Source organism: Erpetoichthys calabaricus, chromosome 4, assembly GCF_900747795.2.
Source record: "Erpetoichthys calabaricus chromosome 4, fErpCal1.3, whole genome shotgun sequence".
NCBI lineage: Eukaryota > Metazoa > Chordata > Cladistia > Polypteriformes > Polypteridae > Erpetoichthys > Erpetoichthys calabaricus.
This window is the reverse complement of record NC_041397.2, coordinates 202,802,058-202,820,810: the sequence shown is the minus strand read 5'-3', so window position 1 is coordinate 202,820,810 and position 18,753 is coordinate 202,802,058. Positions and strand designations below refer to the sequence as shown.

Below are 18,753 nucleotides of genomic sequence, written 5' to 3'. Positions count from 1 at the left end.
ACGATGCAGCAAAACGAAGATACGGATGCACACATTTATTTTCTCTGTTGAGTTAGTTTTCCCAAATGTTGCTTCATATAAGTTGTGCGCTGATTCCTTTAAAACTGCTTATAATCAATGTTCTTGTGAGATAATGTAAAATTGAAGATTTTGTAAATAACGCTTTAACATTTGCAGTGTTTTATTTAATTTCAAGAGGGCCGTCGTCGCTTCTCAAGACTGCTACTTTCATTCAGTTCATTAACGTAACACAAGGGCATAATAAGTAACATACACGCTTCTGTCACTTAATGTGGACAACCGCATGGTGTAAAGGCAACTTGTAGAACAAAAGACGCTGCAGCTCCTGTAAGTTTCACTTTAATCTATGCTGTGAACACGCTTTCAGCGTTTTGCGCCGTTAATTTTGAACGCTCTACGCATGCGCCTAAACCACAAGGCAATTGATTTTTCCCGGAGTTCTGAAATTTTCACTCCAACTGCACTGTCTGTGCGGACGATTCTTTCCATGTGTATGCGAGCGAGGGGGTGATAAAATACGAGGATCAGAATTTTGATTGAAACTGTCACACAAATATTTTTAAGGGAGTTTAATCAACTTCCGATGGGCTACGCCAATGTATGTGGGCATTCCTTCATGCACTGCGATACATGTATTTAGATTTGATCAAAAGAGGGTGAAGGGGGCGGCTGCCCAGGACTTCGAACCTGCCAACCCCTCTATCATCCCCACCATCCTTCTTTACACATGCATGTTTAAATCCACCAAAAATAAATGGGTGTCGGTGTTCTTCCAGTTGTAATGTTTTTGTCATTCCAACAGATTGCGCATAGCAAACAATCATTGTAATAAAATGCATTGCAGTTGTCGTTCCAACAGATGGCGCATCACAGAAATTAACCCATACTAGGAATCCCATACTAAATGGCATATAACAGGCATATACATTGCATTTTACATTTCAGTGGATGGTGGATCACAAACATTTGTATTAATGCTTTTAATTACTACTAATATTTAAAATGCGCCATCTGTTGGAATGTCAAATGCAATGCATTATGTTACTGCATGCTTTGCAGATTTAATTGGCTGTAGCTGCCCATCCCTACAAATCACATTCCAATAGATGGTGCACTGCAAATGTTAACGCTGAGGGCCACGTTGGTTAGTTAAATTTCCACCAGTAGAGCAGCCAGTATTTAAAAAAAACAACATACAAAACACTACTTTCTAGTCACGATTAAATCCAAAATCAGTGGGCCAACAGATGCATGATTCACAACTGAGGGGCATGTCATTACGGCGCTGGCTACGTTGCTGCAAGCTAAAATTTATTGTGGAATGTGGTATGATTAAAGTAGCTTTGAAAAAAATGAGACCGTAAGGGATCTTTTGAAAGTTACGATGTAAAAACCAGAAATGAAAAAAAAAATGAAGTGACGGTGATGATGATCTCGAGTATAACAATAATAGCGAGATACCGGAAGGCACCAACAGCAAGTGCAATAGCTGTGCTGGCCAGTTTCGTAGCACATAGCTGTGCCGCTTTAGTCGTCGCCGAAACAGTTGACATGTGCTGTCCTGCAGGCAGATGTGATCATTTGCCACTTTGACATGCCTTTTGTCTACTGTGCCCTCGTTGGAAGGGTTTATCTTTGAGGCTCGACAACAGTGCGGATTGCTAAAATCAGTGAGAATGATTGCTCTCCAAAAATATGTAGCTAGCTTATGTCTCACGATCACCGAGACTCCCCCGACAGCAATAAGTGACAGGACGAAAAGTTTCTCCTCTCCAACTGCAACTTGAGCTAAAGAATACGAACTCTCTCACCAGCAAACTTAATTCTCCCGTTTTATTTATTTTTTCTTCATAGAGACTTTCTCCCAATAATACCGTTCTTTGCAACAAATGCTTAATTTTTTTCTCAACGTGTGCTTGCTTTGCGTATGTTCGTTTTGGGAGCACAGGGGACGGTGGGAATTAGATCCCTTGCCTTTTTTGTCCAGGATCGTATTCTTCACGACAAGTTAATGCGGCAGCAAAGGGGTCTGGATGACACTCACGCTTACCAATCACTGTCGTTCCCTTCTATCATTTAAACCAATCGCAAATCAAGAGGGGTAATTATGCACCACCTTATATGTGTTTTTTTATATTTTGGGGAGGGGAGGGGGGTTCCTATTGAACCCCGATTGCGCAGACTCTGCTACTCTTGCTGCTCGCCCAGGAGTACAATTGTAAAAAGTTCAACACAACCACCATGGTTATAAAAGTATTTTTGGCGACGTCCTCAGGTTCCACTGCGGTAAGACTATTAACTTTTTAACCTTTTTTAATTCATTTTCGGCGTTGATAATGTTTGTGGCCGCGGATTTTTAATACTTTAGTAACTTTAATTGACTGCACAAATGTTCATGTATACTTCGAGTTACAATGTATTCCTCGGTTCAGCTGATTTTTAAAAGGTCTACTTCAGAATCCATCCAGAGTTAGGAAGCCCCTGACAACCACTTGTCAAACACTCTTAGATGCTATATATGGCGACAGCGATTTAATTTCAGAGGAACGACACACTAATGCGTAAATGCCGATTAGTTCTGGACTCTATTATATTAGCGGTAAAAGTTCCGTTTTTTATTAACTTAAACATAAATCGGGAATCGTGGCGGCTGTGAGACTGTGGATCGAATTCGAAACACAAATCTAGGCACGCAGTTTCTTGTTTCCTTTTATATCTCCGCTCTGGCATTCTGTCTTTCTATATCTATCCTCTGGCATTCTCAACCTGTAACGGCAGTCGGAGCGCAGATGGTGAGCTGCAGAAAATCCACTGTAGATGCACTTCTTTCTTTCTTTCTTTCTTTCTTTCTTTCTTTCTTTCTTTCTTTCTTTCTTTCTTTCTTTCTTTCTTTCTTTCTTTCTAAATTAAACATGCGCATCGCTTCTTGTATCTTGTCTTGTTAATACTCTTTAAATCGAATATAGCTAATAGAATAATTGATCCGTTGATGCCTACATCACCCTAGTTTAAACTGAAGACTGCCCTATTGAGTATAATGTAAAACTTATTACCAGAATGCTTTGTGATCATACCGTGCATCCAGCTAACTTCTCAACCTGCTTATTCGAGAGCTATTCTAGCAAATTTGGACACCAGCTAGGAATTCTACCAAATGTGACTCTGTGTGCCCAGGCTGGTGCAAGTAGAGGAAATGGATGAATAGAGAGCTCGTCCAGAGTGGGACACCAGTCCCCTATAAGGGACACCCACATGTTTGTACTCACATGTAATGAGCCCATTTAACGCTTGTATGCTACAGCATATAATGTAGCCAAATAAAGTCATGCCGTATTTAAGATTTTATACCCATACAGTGCAGCATCAGTTATCTTCCCTTTTAGAATGTGTGTTTGTTTTAGACACAATATAAAATTAATATACAGTATTCAGTTAATAGGTGTAGTGGTTACAGTTCATGGACTCTGGTTTAGTTCTTGGCTGTAATGTCTTCTGCGTGAAGTTTACGGGTTCAAACAGCTGTTAGTGTATTTTAGACAATCATATATAAAGGATTGAATGACATTTGCTTTAATTGATCATACAATTTTATAATATTATGCTGTAAATCAAGCCCATGTCATCACCTTGTCCATTTGCCTGTCTGTTTCTGTGAAGGCAGCATCTCCGGCTAACTAGATGTTGATGATTCTTTTTGTGTTGGATAGAGGAAAGGGTCAAATTTAGTTTGCCCTGGGTGCTTGCCTCCTCTCTTGTTAAATGTATTCACTTTATGAGAAAGTTCTTCTAGTAACACATTTCTTGGCTTTCCCATGTTTTGGCTTATCCCTTCTGTTTTGTTTGTCAATGTATGTTGAGGATTCCAAAGGTTCAATGGTGTTCTTTACATGAAAATTGTGGTTGAGTCATACCTAAATTCTGCTTTATGTGTACAGACTTCTCTAATGTAAACATAAAGTTACACACCTAATAATGTGTTCCTCTTTTGTTGATGACTATTGAGATGTGCAAGTTCACACACTGCTCATATGACAAAATCAATCAAAAAATGGGATGCTAGTGTCTGGTCTATTTTGATTGTGATATACTCTGACATTGACTTCATCAGACAAAATACACACAATACACACTTGAACCCAAGATTCTGGAGCTGTTTGGTAATAGCAGTAACCACAGTGTGGCCAGGTGGTTATTAAATCATGAAGCCAGCAAACCATTTTCTTCATACCTGTTCTTCCTGCATCAGGACTCCATGCTTCTTTGAAACAGTGGCATTATACTGCTGGCCGCTTTTCGACTCAGTGGAATGATTACACATAAGGCTTCCGTTTTTTCAAATTTAGCACTGTCAGGCAGTACTTCTCAAGGGTGAAGGCCAAGATGCTGCTAAGCTCCATTCTGATCAGCATAATGTCTTGTGTTTGATGCATTTCTGGTGTTGATGTGCTTTCTTTTTTCAGATACAGTAACTGTGGTTACTTTTAAGGGAGCAAATAGTGCTAGACTTTTATACCTTTTTGGTGGCTTGCACCTTGAATAGGAAAAGTTTAAACTGAAACTGCAAAATCATGATTGAAACAGATGAATGAATCTACAAGGAGCTCAGATGAATGGTGTTCAGTGGAATGGAAATGTAATTGTTATGTATCTTAAATACTCTTTCTGTGTTTTTAGTGTGGTACATAAATGTTTTCAGCCATGGTTTTACCTTGACATTCACTATTGACGTTTTTATATATAGATGAATTAGGTGAAAAGTGATTAGAGGTTCTGCATGAAATTAATTTAGCCTAGTTCTTTTCTCCCTTTCAAAACCGTGCATATTTTGAACCCAACCATCTGACAACAATCTAATCAAACAAGTGCATCATTTTAAATGTATGAAAGTGACAATCAAACAATTCTTTAACGTCCATCCCTCAGAAATGACTGGTAGATATTACTTATTACTGAATACTATATAGATCAAATCTGTATTTATATTGTGACTCGTGAGACAGTTTTGCATCCTAAGAAGAGGCTGAGTCGAAGGGCTTCAGGAAAACCAGCTTTATTTTCATCCAACCAAGAACAGCAAGGTTATTTATTCAAATGAGAGCTACCACTTCCCTATACACAGAAACAGCAAACGAGCAGGAATGGGGCCAGGTCAGTGGCCGGATTATAATGTTTCCTGCATCACCCATCGGGCGACAGACGTGTTACGTGGAGAGGCTGCGAACTTGCAATTGCCTTGGTGGCACTGCGAACCGGCAGTTGCCTCAACAATGGACAAGCAGCCCTCGACAGATGCATCAATCGCGTTTCGGAGTGCAGCCCCGCTTTCTCAAAAGAGCTCAGAAGCCTCACAATATTTAAAAAATGTTTATAGTATTAAAACATGCTAAAGAAGTTACCTGTGTATGTTTAGTATGTTTAGAAATGAAAAACATACTACGTCTTCCAATTCAACACATTCCAAAGCTCTTACACTGCTGGATATCAGAGAAGACACGAAAACCACTTGGAAGATAACTTTTTTGGGGGACCGGAAAACTGTGGACCTACTGCTGGATGAAGCTGAACTAGCTGTGGCTGATCGAGTCCATTGGTGAGCACTTCCTGCCCAAAGCACAAAGGAGTGTGGGAGGACCTAACTATGTAAAAACCAAAAACACGATGGAAAGATTACATATGAAGTCCAAATGACGTAAATACTTAAACTCTTTGTATTAAAATATATATAGCAAGTCATAATGTTTGTAAATTGCTGTGCATTTGATACTGATAATTTGATTTAATTTATACTGGGTTATTCAAAGAAATCTGAGCACTTTCAAAAATGGTTTACTCATTAACCAAGTAGTCTAAACCAGTTTGCAGAGGAACCCTCACAGTTTTTTCTTAATGTTACAGGTACTTAATTATACACCCCTCTTGTTGTATGGCACACTTCAATCCAGTAGTTAAATTCACCTTTGACCCTTTTTAGCATATCACTGTCAATGGTTAACAACACAGCCATGATGCATTACTTCATTACCTTTGGACAAAAATTAAGGGTACCTTTGTGTTTTGGTTCAGGCTGCATATAGTGCTTATTTACTGAGTAATGCACTTCTGAAAGTGTTCAGTTCTTTTTGAATTTCAATGTATTAACAGGAAAAGCAGAATGCGAAGATGAGATGAGGTGATTTCATGCTTTAATTATTTTATCTTAAACTGTTCCATTCCAATCAGACTTGCTGGCAGGTTTTAAAAAGTTTTTCCAGTATCATGTCTTTTCTGTAACGTGCATTGCAGATTATGTACTGAATAATGATCAATTCTCAGCAATTTTGACACAAAATTTATAAATTCTTTATTAAATAGGCTTTACAAAAATATTTCGGAAAGTGCATTAGAAACATGTTAGAAAAGCATATCAGATGTTCAGACATTTTCTTTTACAGAAACTTTATGTAGGAAAACCAAATAGCCTATATTAAAAATGTAAAAAACAATATGACCTCTTTCACTGAATGTCTAACTGAAAGTTGGATGAGTGGGTGTTATTTCCGTGGTGCGGACCCAACAGAGTTCCAATTTGGTGTCTGTGTTGAGATTTAATGTTCTTCCTGGCAGTATGAATTTCCTTTAGTGACTTAAATTTCCTCCCACACTTCACAGACATGCTGCTAGAATTATTGTTGATTCTAAAGTAGCCTGTAGTGAGTAGTTTCATTGGACTAGAGTCCTGTTCAGAGCACACTCCTTTAGTTTTCACCCATGGCATTGTCATTCATTAATTAATTTTCTGAATGTGCATTGCCCCTTAAATTGCATCATCATTTGTGAGATAAGATTCAACTTAGCTGTTATAAAACTTGTAAGTCTCCTTATAATGAGAGATACCTCTGTTAGCCTGTTTAAAGAAAATTTACTTCACAATGTATATCTGAAGGGAACGTTTTTGGCAGCCTCAGCATTTTTCTTGTCCAAGGTTAACAAATATTAATAAAAAAAGTGGTATGAAAGAATCTGTTTGGTGCATAAAGGTTTGGGCACTTTTGATTTGGTGAACATTCAAGACAGCCTAATACTACTTGAAAAGTTTTCTTCAAAAGTTTTCTCTGAACAGGTTATGGATATGCAAGACAGGCATCTATCTATCTAGTTACTGCAAAACTGCTGGGAGCCTTGATAAAATAGAAAGGTGAGATGATAAGAATAGTGTAATTGTTTTGAGGTGATGTCACTCATGTTGGAGTTACTCAGTTTTTCCAACTCAAAATTAATTCCTTTCAGAATTGCCATATTGCCAGAATAAGTACAGATCTAATGTTACCATAATTTATTTATGATCAACCCATATATTGCTCATAATTGTCAAAAATTATTAGCAGATGATCTTTTAAAAATACAGTATTTATCAAATCAAGTAAACAAAACTGGAACGTAGCAATGCTGATTGTATAACTCCCAGTTTTTCCGCAACTTCCCAAACAAGCAGCTACTGATACTTTCTTGCATGTCATAATGGTGCAGTGGATTGCATTGCTGCCTTACTGATCCTGAACTTGTATCCTGTGGGTGGATATTACTTACCTGGAGTATATATTGTATGGGGTTTCCTCCAGGTACTCTGGCTGTCCTTCCACATTCTTAAAGAAGTGCTAGTTATGTTAATTGGCCATTCCAAACTGGTTCTCTGTGAGTGGATGTGTGAATGAGTGGGCCTTTTGATGGAATGGCACCCAGAACAGGACTGTTTCCTGCATTGTACCCAGTGCTGGTTGGGTTAGGTTATCCTAGCACCATAATTAGATTAAGCATGTTTGCAAATAATATTATGTTTTCTACTACATAAATGACAAATAATTAAATTGTGTTAATTGGAAACCATGTTTCAAGACATGTCTTGAAAATTCTTTAGATAGATAGATAGATAGATAGATAGATAGATAGATAGATAGATAGATAGATAGATAGATAGATAGATAGATAGATAGATAGATTATTAATTCCAAGGGGAAATTCACATTCTCCAGCAGCAGCATACTAATACAAAAAACAATATTAAATTAAAGATTGATAATAATGCAGGTAAAAACAGACAATAACTTTTTATAATATTAACGTTTACTTTAGAGGTTGATATTTCCACAGCTCACAGGTAGGTGTAGCAAGTGCCACATGTACTATTGGCCTTTTGTTAGTTTGCCCTCTCCTTAAATGTATACCTTGGAAAATGGGTTTATGTGGTTTTGTCTCTTATTGGGGATCTGCACCTTTAAGGAGGAGACACTACACAGACAGGACAGTTTGCCTAAAGGGGATTTAGACCAGAAAGGTATGAGGAGAGAAAGAGTGACATCTGGAGGTGAAGCAAGGAGCAAAAGTGCACTAGCATGGGAAATCTGAAACTGTAGCCACCTACTGGAAGTTGGATTTTGGTCCAGATTTACAAGCGAGATGCGTCTCAGAATACCAACCATTTTGTTTGTATTTTCTTTGGAGCACCCAACTACTTTCTCAGTAGGAGAGGCCATTTATATTATTTGTGTCGGCTTACTGGGGATTCCTTGCTGCTTCCTGCTTTCTATCAACCTCTGACTGAACAGTTAGGATGGTAAAAGCAGACTGTGTTATTTTTTAGCAAAATAGGTTAATAATGGCAATTGCATCATGCACTCTAATTTCTTAATTTCTTGCCTTGTTTAGGCAATGTATCTGTTGTTTTGGGTTAGTGTTGTGAAATGTTTGTTTTGTCTGTAAAGATTTAAATATTCTTTTTCTTTTCTTTTCTGCTGTTCACTGATTGCTGTCCAGGATTTGTGGACAGGGAGTGGGTTGAATAAGGGTGAGTGTTGGCCACTGAACCCCAAACAGATTTTTATTAATTATTGCTGCTGCTATGATTACAGTATTCTGATCTTAGGGCTTAGTCAGACACCCGGACTAGCAGTACCTAGGCAAATGCCAGATTGACATAATCATAGAAATGCCTTTGGTTTACTAGTTTGCAGCTACTGCCTAACATTTCAAAATATAGAACAGAAGTCATTTAGCAAGAAATTTCTCACCGGTTGAGCCTGGAAGTTCTTTTCAAGGCCAACAGATAATGATAGCAGTCAACTGAGTGTCTAATTTCTGCAATAACAATTGACAGTTTACAGATACTTAAAAAAAAAGAACACATGTGTTGTATTTAAAACAAGTAAGCCCACGATTCGCCAGCGAATTGGAAATCCAAGAATGGCAATCAGTTTCTGCGTGTTGAAATATCATGGAGGGTATATGCCGTGGTGTTGGCAGTCGCGTCCGGGCGGCTGTACAACGTGGCGTTCACGCTTTACCTCAGGTGTAGTTCACAGGTCGTAGTAGCCATACGGGCTCGTGTTTGTATTACTAATTGTTAAGCTCCCTCCATTTGGATACGTGCCTCCTTTGCCTGTGCTGTGTCAAACGCGCGTTGTGGGCGTGCTCGTTCATTGTCTGGGCGGTTGTACAACCTGGCATGCACGCTTTACCTCAGGTTTAGTTGACAGGTCGTAGGCATGGTACAGTTTTCGCCATTTGGATGGATGACATATCATGGAGGGTGGGTGCGTCTGGGAAAATGCCATTTAATTCAATAAGCATATCTGTACTAAAGCGGTTACGTTTTGTGGAGACGTGACTCTGTTGCCTTCGCTGGCACCAACTGCTTGAACAGGTTGTGATGTTTGGGCATCACCTACTGACTCTGGGAAGCCGCTGCGTTTGACTCTGGGGCGAGCGCCACGTCGCAATATGCGCCTCGGTGGGAAGCCGCTGCATGAAGAAATGTCATGGAGGGTATATGTGGTGGCGTGGGCGGTCGCGTCCGGGCGGCTGTACAACTTGGCGTGCACGCTTTACCTCAGGTGTAGTTCACAGGTCGTACGCATGGTAAAGCATGTGTTGTTTGGGCGCTCACAGGTTGTGTTGTCTGGGCGCCACTTACTGACTCTGGGAAGCTGCTGCGTTTGACTCTGGGGCGGGCGACACGGCGCAGCACGTTGTGTTATTTGGGTATCACCTACTGACTCTGGGAAGCCGTTGCGTTTGACTCTGGGGCGGGTGCTGCCACGTTTTGGGAAGCCGCTGTGTTTGACTCTGGACTCTGGGGTGGGCGCCAAGGCCACAGTGCGCATGCGAGCATTTGACTCTGGACTCTGGGGTGGGTGCCAAGGCCGCAGTGTGCTTGCGCTGGTGTGGGCGGTCGCGTCCGGGTGGCTGTAGAACCTGGCATGCACGCTGTACCTCAGGTTTAGTTCACAGGTCGTGGGCATGGTAAAGTCCATTATGTGATTCAAACATGCCACACAGACCGCTGGCACATACATACTACTGACTTTGGGAGGCCACTGCATTTGACTGTGGGTTGTAGTGTTTGGGCGGTGTTTGGGCGCCACCTACTGACTCTGGGAAGCTGCTGCGTTTGACTCTGGGGCGCCGCGACACAGTGCGCATGCGTGTCGGTGCCTCTGTGCATAAATTAAAACTGTATTAGTAATGTAGATAAGTTGGTTACTGCTGGATCACTATTATTAAACATCCAAGCACAAACCGTACACCCTGTTACACTAAAAGGATTATTAACCCAACACTCATGAATTTGGGATTTGAGAAGGAAACCCGTGCTGACAAGAGATGAATGTGCAAAGCTCTTCAGAGACAATGAATGTGTCATTCAGACCCAGGACATTAACCCTGTGAGCCAACAATGCTAACTCCTGTGCAGCCCCAAGGCAGTCGTATGAAGTGTGAATTAATGCCCCAAAACCGACTGAGTTGCAATTTTAACGGTATTGATTGCTATTTTTATTTAGATTATAGTTACTGGTAAATTCACACAGCTTTATGTGTGGACAATTCTAAGCTGTCAGGCTTTTCAATTGGAAACATAAAACATCTAACAAATCAACATATAGAAGAAAGACTTTACTTCTTACGCTGAGAATAAAAGAGATGTTTGTCATGTTGTCCACGTGTAATCATTTTCCTTGGGCTGATTCTTACTGAATGCAGATCCGATTTTATAGTAGAGTACTGATGGGTGTAACAGAAAACAAGAACAGAAGTTTGACAGACGAGAGGAGGCCGTTCAGTGCATCAAGCTCATTTGGTTAGCTAATAGCTAAGCTGTCAAAATATCTCACTAAGACATATGTTTAAGATTGTCAGGGTTTCTTCTTCAAATACATGGCATGGATGTTTGTTCTAGAGTCCCACACCCTTTGTATAAATAAGTGCTTCCTGATTTCACTTTTAAGATGCACTTCTCATTAATCCTCACCAGTGTCCTTAAATATGTGTTTCACTATCAGCTCGAAAGAATTCTTTTGCATCAACTTCATCAAATGCCTTTGAGGATTTTAAAGATATAGACTATTCTTCACTGCTAAGGAATAATGATGTTTGATTCTTTTAGTCTTGTGATAAGAACATGCTCTTTAGTCCCAGAATTCACTTGGTAGCTTGGTACTGAAATCTACTAAACATAATGCAGTGCTGGTTGGCATGCTTAGCTAACCAGTTTTTCTGCGTTGCTACTTCACAACTTCAGAAAACTGGGTGTGGATCATGGTCTGGTCATGGACTAGATTATTTTCTCCAGGTTTTCCAGTTTTCTTCATACATCCCAATGGCATGAACATTATGTTAGTTGGTGGCACTGAATTGTGTGAATATATGTGACTGAGTATGCCAAGTGATGAAATTTTGCTTCAATGAGAGTTCAAGCCTTATGCATGATGCTGCCTAGATTGGCTTGAGTTGACACTATATTGGAGGGCAGAATGACAAATTGCTAAAAATTCCGATAATTTTTCTTGCCATGCACGGTACATTATTGATAAACGTAATGAAGACATTTCTGTTCAGTAAGAATTCTTTTAAGTGTTGTTTTGTTGAAATAATAGAGGATGGTATTGCAAAATAACACCACACTCAGCATGCAGTTACAGCGAGTCTCCTTGACAAAATGTCCTCTGGCATGTTACAACAAGACACACACCAGAAACCAACCATGGGTGGGTCATCATTCCAGTGCAGAGTATAGTCATGCACACATCCCCAGTCATTCACACTTGGCCAACTTAGGATCAATAATGCAAACTGTAATTTAATTAGGTCATCTTTATTTGGGAATTAACTGGATTGTGCAGATGGGGCAGAGTAGTGGCTCTGAGGCTAGGCATCTGCACTGGTAATCAGAAGGTTGCCAGTTCAGATCCCGTAAACAGCAAAAGTGATTCCAATTCATTGCGCCCTTGAGCAAGGCCCTTAACCTGCAATTGCTCCGTCCTGAGTATGACATTAATCTGCATCCAGCCCTGCCTGTAGGCCCTCCAACCTGCAGGGAAAAGCCTGGGGGTTGGTGGCAAGATTGGCACTCCAGCCACCATAAAAAACCTCACACTGGTTCTATTCCATTTGAACTAGTGTGGTGCTGAGCTGTCACCCGCTGCATGGCTGTGCTCGGGTCCTAAAGAAAATGCTAGAAAAACTCATTTTCTCTTGCTTGAAAAACACTTCTTTCCTTTATTGAAACAAAGTACGGAGAGTTATTGAGCATACGGCTCTCATATAAATAGCTACCAAAGCTATGCAGCGCACCCCATGACATTACAGGTAGGCATGTAGAGAAATTCCTCATTTACTGCTAAAACAGTAAATAGCAATAAATAAAAGAAATAAAAACTTAAGGATATCAAAACCATCATATATTTTATTCTTTTGCCCTGTTGAAAAGGTGACATGTGTTATTTTCTATAATATTGTTATGGTTTAGTTTAATTTCTGTTATAGTTCAGTCAGGATTCTTCCCCTGGGCAGTGTTCAAATTCCTGTTTAATGTCCTTTTGTTGTCCATGTTTGAATTCTCTTGCCAATGTTAATATTGTTACTTTTGGCATTTATTTGTATTCTGTGCTGTTAATTAGTTTTGCATATTATTTAATTTCTATGTGTCTCTGCTTGTTCTGTTATGTTCCATGTGTTTTGTGGGTGGTTCCTCGAGAGGTGGGGCCACCTGTCCATCTCAGTCATGGGACTACCGTCAACACTATAAAGGCAGAGGAAACACACAGTTCCTTTCAGTTCATTGAATGTGTTGTTATTGGTGACTTTGTATTGTGAATATCATTGTACTTTTGTTGATTATCTGGACTTTTTCCTCTGTGGCCTGTTTTTGACTTTGTCTTTTGGATTTTTTTTGGAACTTGCTTGGATTACCTTTGTTGTTTAAGGCAACTCCTTCCTGGCCTTTTGTGCTCTTTGGAGTTTACTTGTTTCAGAGCATTTTTTAAACTATATCTTTTATTTATAAGGATTCTTTGTTTGTACCTTTTTGCTTTTCCACCTGTGGGGATTTTTGCAATAGTTTAAGGGACTTTTTGTGCTGAGGAACTCCTAGTTTTTCTTTTGTTTTTCTTGTGGTACTTGGGTGGAATGTTTCAGGTTTATTTTAGGTTTTGAAACAGGTAGATTCCAGTTTTGATAACAATTTTTCTAATTAGAATTTATTTAAATCAGTTGAATCATTTTTTAATTTTTGTTTTGCTGCCATTTTGTGCAGCAGTCCCTATGGCATTGCAAAGTAAACAGCCCGGAAGTGAGCGGCATTGACATCATGAGGTGGTGAGTATTTCAGTCAAGACAAACTTCATATTCATCTGAGTTAGTTAAGTGAAAACAAAGAGATTGGCACATTGTACTTTTTTTTTTTTTTTTTTTGTGACTGTTTAACTTGCCATTGTTTTTTTCTTTCTTGGTCTCTTCTTATCTTCTGGTCCCATTCTAAATTATTTTCTACCTCACCTTTCTGGCAGACTAGATATCTGTTATTTTGTTATTATTTTTTTTATAGTTTAGTGTCATCACCCTTCTGCTGTTTTACTATGCCCACCTTCATTTTTCTTTTGCTAGGATGTTACCATCGCACTGAGTGACATCACTGACTCTACGCAACTGTTTATACCGCTGTATGTAGTCCTATCGCTATCCTAGTCTTTGGGTGTCTTTCAAAAAGAAACTGTTGCTCACAGTAGCATTGCTTTTGGTTAGTTTGGTTTTTAACATTTTGCCTGGTTTCGGTCTCTCTTTGTAGTTAGATCTCCATTTCTCTGCCTTTTCCTTAAAAACCTCTGTGTTCTTATTCACTTTGTTTAAGCCACTTCCCTATTAAAAAAGAGCACCAATATTCTTTTAATTTCCTGTTCCAAATTCTCACAAAATCACTATTGTGTTGGCTGCTTGTACGTTTGATGATTACTAAAACATTGCGATTCACACTTTAATCATTACAAATATAGCCATACCAAAGATCACATAGCTGATGAACATGAACACAAATAGAATCCTGTGTTATTTCAACAAAATCTATAGATTGTGGTGTTATGGGTCCACAGCTCTTCCAGCAAAGGCTGTTTTGTTTTAAATAAATAATCGGCACGCTCGCGGCTTAGTGAGGGGGCATGGTAACTGTAGCAAGCCGCAGGGCGATCTGCGGTGTGGGCGTTTCTCACCTAAGTGTACAGGTGAGAGACTGCCCACATCCGTGATTGTTCCTGTGGCTAATGGGCTGCAGCTGCCATGTCCTCTCTATATAGAGAAGTGTGAGCAGGTTAAGGGGAAAAAGAAAAGAAGGAAAGAGAGAACGGGAGGTAGTAGGAGAAGACAGGAAGCAGGTGGAGAGAGCCGGTGTGAGGAAGAAGGAGAACGAGCGAGGGAGAAAGCAGGCAGCTGGGAGGAGAGCCCACAAGGGGAGTGTTTGGCCGACACTCAGTGGGGCTGAGAAAGTAGTCACTCCAGCTGAGCGATTTAGGAGCCGGAGTGACCAGTGGAGAAGTTGACTGACCGTAGAAGACAGCGGGAGTCAATGAGGCTTTGGACTGGTGTAGCCTCAGTGTGAGCGCCTTGGCCGCTGGGGAATGGTCCAAAGTCTTGGTCCAGTTGGGAGCCTGACGAAGCCAAGGGTAGGAGGGCTACCGGACCTGATTGAAGGGCAGCTGATCCTGCAGGTAGGCGACTCTCCTGTAGAGCAGTCCAGATGGGTGTAGCAGGGGAGCCGCCATGGAAACAGAAGACACCAGGCTTGTGGTTTTAACATTGTTGCTTCCTGTGCTATTTTACCTCATGGTTTTTTAGAAGAGTTTGTTTATTGATTTTAACCTCCACGTTTCACGTTTCATTTTATGGATTTTTTTTTATTTAATGAAGACTTTGAATGAACTGCACAGCACTTTATTATGAACCCTGTTTTGTTCTATTTTGAATAAAAGCACTTAGCACTTTTAAACCATCCCCTTGCTCATTGTTATTGCCTCACTGTCTAGCTCATCGGTGACATTACCGACGGTGTTGGGTTCAAGGGTTCCCTAACAGAAGATGGGAACGTGGAGCCGAACCCGCATCGTCACATAGACACGCAATCTGTTTTCACAAAGAACTAAACACATTAGGGACTGGCAAGTCACACTGTTTATGAATATTTGTATGATATTGTTTTAAGCACTTTTTGTTGTGTATGATCTTTATTGTATTTTTATTGAATATCTAACCACTACAGACCAGTGAATTTCAAAATATGAGGCTCATGGGGGTTTTCAGATATGTCATAAACAAGTGGGGGATATACCTACTTTTTTCTTTTATTTACTTTAAAAATATCTGTAGAATTTCAACTTCATTTTGACAATAATGTCAAAACCCTCTTAATTTATGTGGGCAGCACACTGGTACAGCTATTAGATCTTTTACCTCATGGCTGTAGGATGTTGTGTGTGGAATTTCTGTTCTTATTTTCTGTGTATCTGGAAGGGTTTTGTCCAAGTCCTCTAAGTTTCATCCAACATACTGAAAACCTATGTGTTAGGTGATCACCCTTTAAGGATAAGAGTGATTGAGAACACATTAAAGTGAGCTGGTAAACTGTTCAGGCAGCTGAAATTCACTCAGGGATGCCCATGACCCTGAATAGGTGGTGACTGACCGATCCCATATTTTAATGCAATTAAACCGGAAAAAATGTCGACAGCGCTGAATATCAACACTACATATACCCAGTCTTAGCACACACCGGTAACTAACTTGCTGAGTGTCAGTGGTAAGTAAACTGGGACAAGTTATTTTTGCCCTTTAAATCAGTGGCATCCCATCTGGGATTAGTCTGTCATTGCTGGCATAATGGGCTGTGGCCACCATGACCCTGAATAACATTGAGTAGGCTCAATAAAGGATGGATGAGTGGATTTCATTGGTATTTCTTTGTAGTCTTTACTACCACAGTGCAATAAATCTGTCGATCTGCAACTTTCAAATCTGATTTATAGGCCCACCTCAATTATTACATAAAGAAGTGTTTCTTCTGCCATTGCATTTAGTGGATGGCAACACAGTAATCTCAGTTACCTACCTATTAATCCATAAACACCAACTGCAGGTGTCAAGGAGGCATGGGGTGGGTAAAGGCATTGATGTATATACCGTATACAGTATACTTGCATATAAGTCGGGTCTTGAAACCTGAAAAATAGATCATAAAAATAGACCCCGACTCATATGCCTGTTCAAAAATATGACACTTCATTTTTTTTTACATCTTCATGCTTCCTCCAATTTCTCACCAGTTTCTCAGACACATCGAATTTTGTTGCAGCAACACAATTACCAAATTCTTTCGCCATTTCAACGACTTTTAATTTAAAACCAGCTTCATATGTTCTTCAGATTGAATGCTCCATCGTAGATAAGGGACACTCTTATGATAAAGGTGTATGAGGGTGTGAGATACAAAAAACACAAAACAGTGTAAACATCACTTCGGAATAGTTTGGGTATTACCGTGTGGTCACGTAGGCACAAGACACAGAAAAAAAAAGGCAGTGTGCTCCATGGTTACTCTCTCACGTGGGCGTTAGCATATTATAATCTCTTGTAGCAATAGCGTGAGTTTTCCGCATTAGACTTATACAACTGACATTATCAAATATAGGAAACTATATGGTAAAATCAAGACCAGACTAATCCGCGGGAGAACTTAAACGCGAGTATAAACAGTAGTGCTGAAGTGAATTGAAATAATTTATTAAACATTTGTGATTTTTCAAAAGGAACACAATGCAGAAGAGTTGTCTGTGATGCTGGTTTGTTTACTTTCACATGGTGCTCCTTTTCTTATTCTGGTGTTCATTAAATTAATTGCCAGCCAGAATTATTCTCCCCTCATGTTAAATGCATGGAATTTTATGCAACTTGAAGTTAGCTTGAAAACTCTGAAACAATCCTGTAATTATTCACACAATGTGATTCACTAAAGATGATACGTCCAGTGACTGAGAAGTTATGAAATTTTAGTAAGTGCAGCCCTTCCATGTGATATGCCTTAAATGTAAAACTTGTTGCACTTTGTTTGGTAATGCAAATCCAGTATTACCTTTAGATAAAAATGTGATCCCATGTATCCTCAAATCAGAGTAATTCCATTAATTTTTGTCAGCTTTCAATGATTTAATGTATAATCCAGATGAAACAACGGTATTCTGACATTCAACATATTATAACAATTTAATATTGAAAAATTGCATGCATTTTTTGTGGGCATGGCCTTTGTGAATGTGATTTACAACTGCAGCATCAACAACATTTATTTCTATTGCACATTTTCATGCAAAGAATGTAATAACTCAAAGTGCTTTACCAGATGTCAAGGAGATAGTTACAAGAAAAGAAAAAACAAATAAGATTAGGTAAGACTAATATTGAATAAGCATCAATTAATAAATAAATGAATCAATAAATCAATCAATCAATCCATATGAGCTTACATAACATATATACATAATTAATAGAAAAGCAGCACCCTTATGTACAATATCTTATTATAAGTCTCTACAGATGAATATGATGATAAGATCAGATAGCCAAGAGGACAGAAAAATAAATAAATATGCATGGATTCCAAGGCCAAAAAATCATCCAGCCACCACTGGGCATTCTACCTTAACATAAATGTGCTTAAATCATTCCTCATTATTTCCAGGCTTTGTCCCAGGGAATTCAATTCAGAGGGTCTAATTTAAAGTAATTTAAAATAATCTAAAATTTGTATGTACAATTTTTTTTTATGGATATGCTTTTTATTGTATTTTTTCTGTTGTATTTAAGTTTTAAATTTATATGTATTTCTTTTCCTTTGAGGCAAAGATCATGTCACACTTCACAACTTTGCTAGATATCATTGCTTTCAAGGATATCAGTATTCCCATATATTGCAGGGAATGATGGATTACACAACTCTCTCACAACTTCTCAGAAAGTTTCAGATTTCCTACAGAACTACCACATGATCAACACATATTGGCAGCCAGTCAACATTTAGTATATGATTTCTTTCACCACTTTGTGTTTGGTGTGACAAAGCTGAGACATTTATTCTTCTTCAGAGTTCCACGGGTCTTTCATCTGTTTGTACTTTTTAGTAGACTCATTTTCTGTTATTTATTGAGGCTGCTATTACCCTTCTCTGTTCTCCTTATCTTCATTGCCTGTGGGCTTTGTAGGCATTGTTCTTTCTGCTGAGTGCTCATTGGTTGTCAACTGTTGCATGAACATGGGTCCTTTCCTAAGACTTAAAAGACAAAATCAAGCTCAAAATTTTGCTTCAGGTTTTCTTTTTTTAGGCATTGCTGTGTTATGTCATAATACTTTTTATTTTTGCAAGCAAATATTATTATTAAGGCAAAA

The 18,753-nt window shown here is 39.2% G+C and overlaps 1 protein-coding gene across 16 annotated transcripts in view; it reads left to right on the top strand.

Annotated features, from left to right (window-relative positions):
• The first annotated feature begins 2,142 nt into the window (after positions 1-2,142).
• Positions 2,143-18,753, top strand: part of sh3bgr (SH3 domain binding glutamate-rich protein) — an 82,491-nt gene continuing 65,880 nt past the window's right edge. For all 16 annotated transcript variants that reach the window (XM_051926860.1, XM_051926859.1, XM_051926856.1 and 13 more), the window contains exon 1: positions 2,143-2,307. In XM_051926860.1, the coding sequence (XP_051782820.1) occupies positions 2,263-2,307 (45 nt within the window). In that variant the 5' untranslated portion in view covers positions 2,143-2,262. The remainder of the gene's footprint in view (positions 2,308-18,753) is intronic.